Source organism: Bos grunniens, chromosome 15, assembly GCF_055505025.1.
Source record: "Bos grunniens cultivar Pamir isolate PY7600 chromosome 15, Bosgru_T2T1.0, whole genome shotgun sequence".
NCBI classification, from domain to species: domain Eukaryota; kingdom Metazoa; phylum Chordata; class Mammalia; order Artiodactyla; family Bovidae; genus Bos; species Bos grunniens.
Window position 1 is genome coordinate 51,270,371 of NC_141179.1, and position 2,298 is coordinate 51,272,668.

Genomic DNA, 2,298 nt, shown 5'->3' on the forward strand with positions numbered 1-2,298 from the left:
AGTTTATTATAGGAAATAATTCTCATTGTTTAATATGACTTAGTTTAGTTTTTATATTTCTGTTTTTCTTGGGCCCTATGTATACACTGAGAAGTCTCTAAGAGAATAAGCTAACTTCCCCAAGGTCAAACACATCACTTGTGGAAAATCCAGTACTCAAATCTAATTTTGATCCAACAGCTCATGCTCTTTCCTCAATACTACCTTTCTCAAGGTAACATAGCATTCTATCTTTCAAAATCACAACAAATCGTTTTGTTCACAGTCAACACAACCCTTACTTCATAAATCTCTACAAAGTAAGCAAAGGAATTGCAAGATCCTATGTTGATAATCATACCACCTGTCATACAAACTCAGCAGAGTTTCCACTGTGAAGACAAAGTACTAACCACACATTCTCGAATCTGCCTGGTCTTAACACCATAAATGATGGGGTTTAACATAGGAGGAGCTAACATGCAGACATTTGCAAGCAGAATGTGGATATAAGGAGGAACATGATGCTCAAACCGCTGGGCAATTATGGTAAAAATGCCAGGCAAGTAGAACATGGAAATGACACCAAGGTGGGAGCCACATGTGCCTAGGGCCTTTTGCAGAGCTCCTCGGGAGGGAAGCTGGAAGACTGCATTGAGGATGAAGATGTAGGAAACTAAGATGAGCAAGGCATCTACCACTACAGTAGAGAGAAGGACAGACAAACCATACCAGACATTAACACGAATATCAGCACAAGCAAATTTGGCAACAGCCATGTGCTCACAGTAGGTATGTGGTAGCATGTTGCTATGGCAGAAAGGCAGTCTTTTCACCAGGAACACATCTGGAAGGATCACAGAGAAACTCCTCAGGACCACAGCCAGACCAACCCTTATGATTACTGCACGACTGAGCACTGTGGTATAGCGCAATGGGTCACAGATGGCTACATAGCGGTCAAATGCCATGGCCAACAGAATTCCTGATTCAGCAATGAAGGTGGCATGGATGAAGAAGATTTGGGTGACACAACCATCAAGGGAAATCTCTCCAGCATGGAACCAGAATATGGCCAGGGCTTTGGGCACAGTGGTAGTGGACAGGATGAGGTCCGCCACACCCAGCATACAGAGGAAGAAGTACATGGGTTCATGGAGGCTGCGTTCAGTCATGATGATGAAGACAAGGAGGCTATTCCCTAGGACAGCAACAAGGTAGGAAAGAAGAAAGGGGAGGGAGATCCATGTGTGCTGGTCTTCCAGGCCAGGGATCCCCAGCAGAATGAAGAGTGAATGGCTGGGACTAGTGTGGTTGGGGGTTGCCATGCCCAGGATGAGTCATCTGGATGTTGGTGTATGGGATTTGGCAGTCATCTCTTTTCTCTTTCCAAAAAGGTGACTTGATCTGGAGTGGGGGAAATGGAAACAGATCACTTTTCTCTGGGTGAGAAGTGGAAATGGTCCTGGTTAGAAACCAGGAAACATGGGTTAAAAGTCCTTGCCATTCTATTCAACAGTTATGTTATCTTGGTAACATTACTTCCCTGCTCTGGGTCTCTCTTTTATTTGTCACTTTAAAACTAAAGTCAGGGAGAATGTAGATTAGATATTTGTAAGTGAGTTCTCCCAGCTCTAGAATGCCATAGACCTTAGCATCAGGTTGTTATAAACAGTTGAGAGCTGTGAATAACCCTGCATTTTCCACCTTATCAGAATGTGACCTACATCTCAAAAGGAAAATGGTAACTGAGTTCATTATCAATTTAACAAACCTTACTGAACACATACCATGGCTCCTGGAGGACCTCCCTGAGAAAAGTCAGACAATTAAAATATCTATACAATACAGATAGTGTATAGGAAAAGTTAAACACAGGAGCTGTGGAAACATGGAAAGCTTCCTAGAAGTTCAGAAAAGCATTTCTAAAGGTGCCAATCTGAGCTGAACCTTGAAAAATAAACAAGAGTTTGCCAAGTAGTCATGTGAGGAGGAAGAACATGAACGAAGTCACAAAGATCTGAAAGGACAAGGAGTTTGTAGGGAAATTATAATGATTCAGGGTTACTATACCCTGGAGGACATGGCAGGAAATGATAGGAAATAATGTGAGGCAGTGAAGTAGGGGTCAACTCACTGAGGGTTCTGGGTACTGATGTAAGGAGTTTAGGCTTTATGTTGAAGCAGGAAGAGCCACTGAAGGGTTTGCCGTAAGAGAGGGGCATGGTGAAGTTTGCATTTGAGGTCACTCTCTCTCTGGCTCTGCTGTGTAGGAAGGATGTGGAAGGGAGGAGGCAGGTTGGAAAACAGGGACCAGGG

The 2,298-nt window shown here is 43.4% G+C and overlaps 1 protein-coding gene across 1 annotated transcript; it reads right to left on the bottom strand.

Annotated features, from left to right (window-relative positions):
- Nucleotides 1-356: 356 nt before the first annotated feature.
- Nucleotides 357-1,307, bottom strand: LOC147358166 (olfactory receptor 52B4-like). The gene has a single exon (XM_086340471.1). It carries the CDS (start codon nucleotides 1,305-1,307, stop codon nucleotides 357-359), a length of 951 nt encoding a protein of 316 aa, XP_086196597.1.
- Between the last annotated feature and the right edge of the window lie 991 nt (nucleotides 1,308-2,298).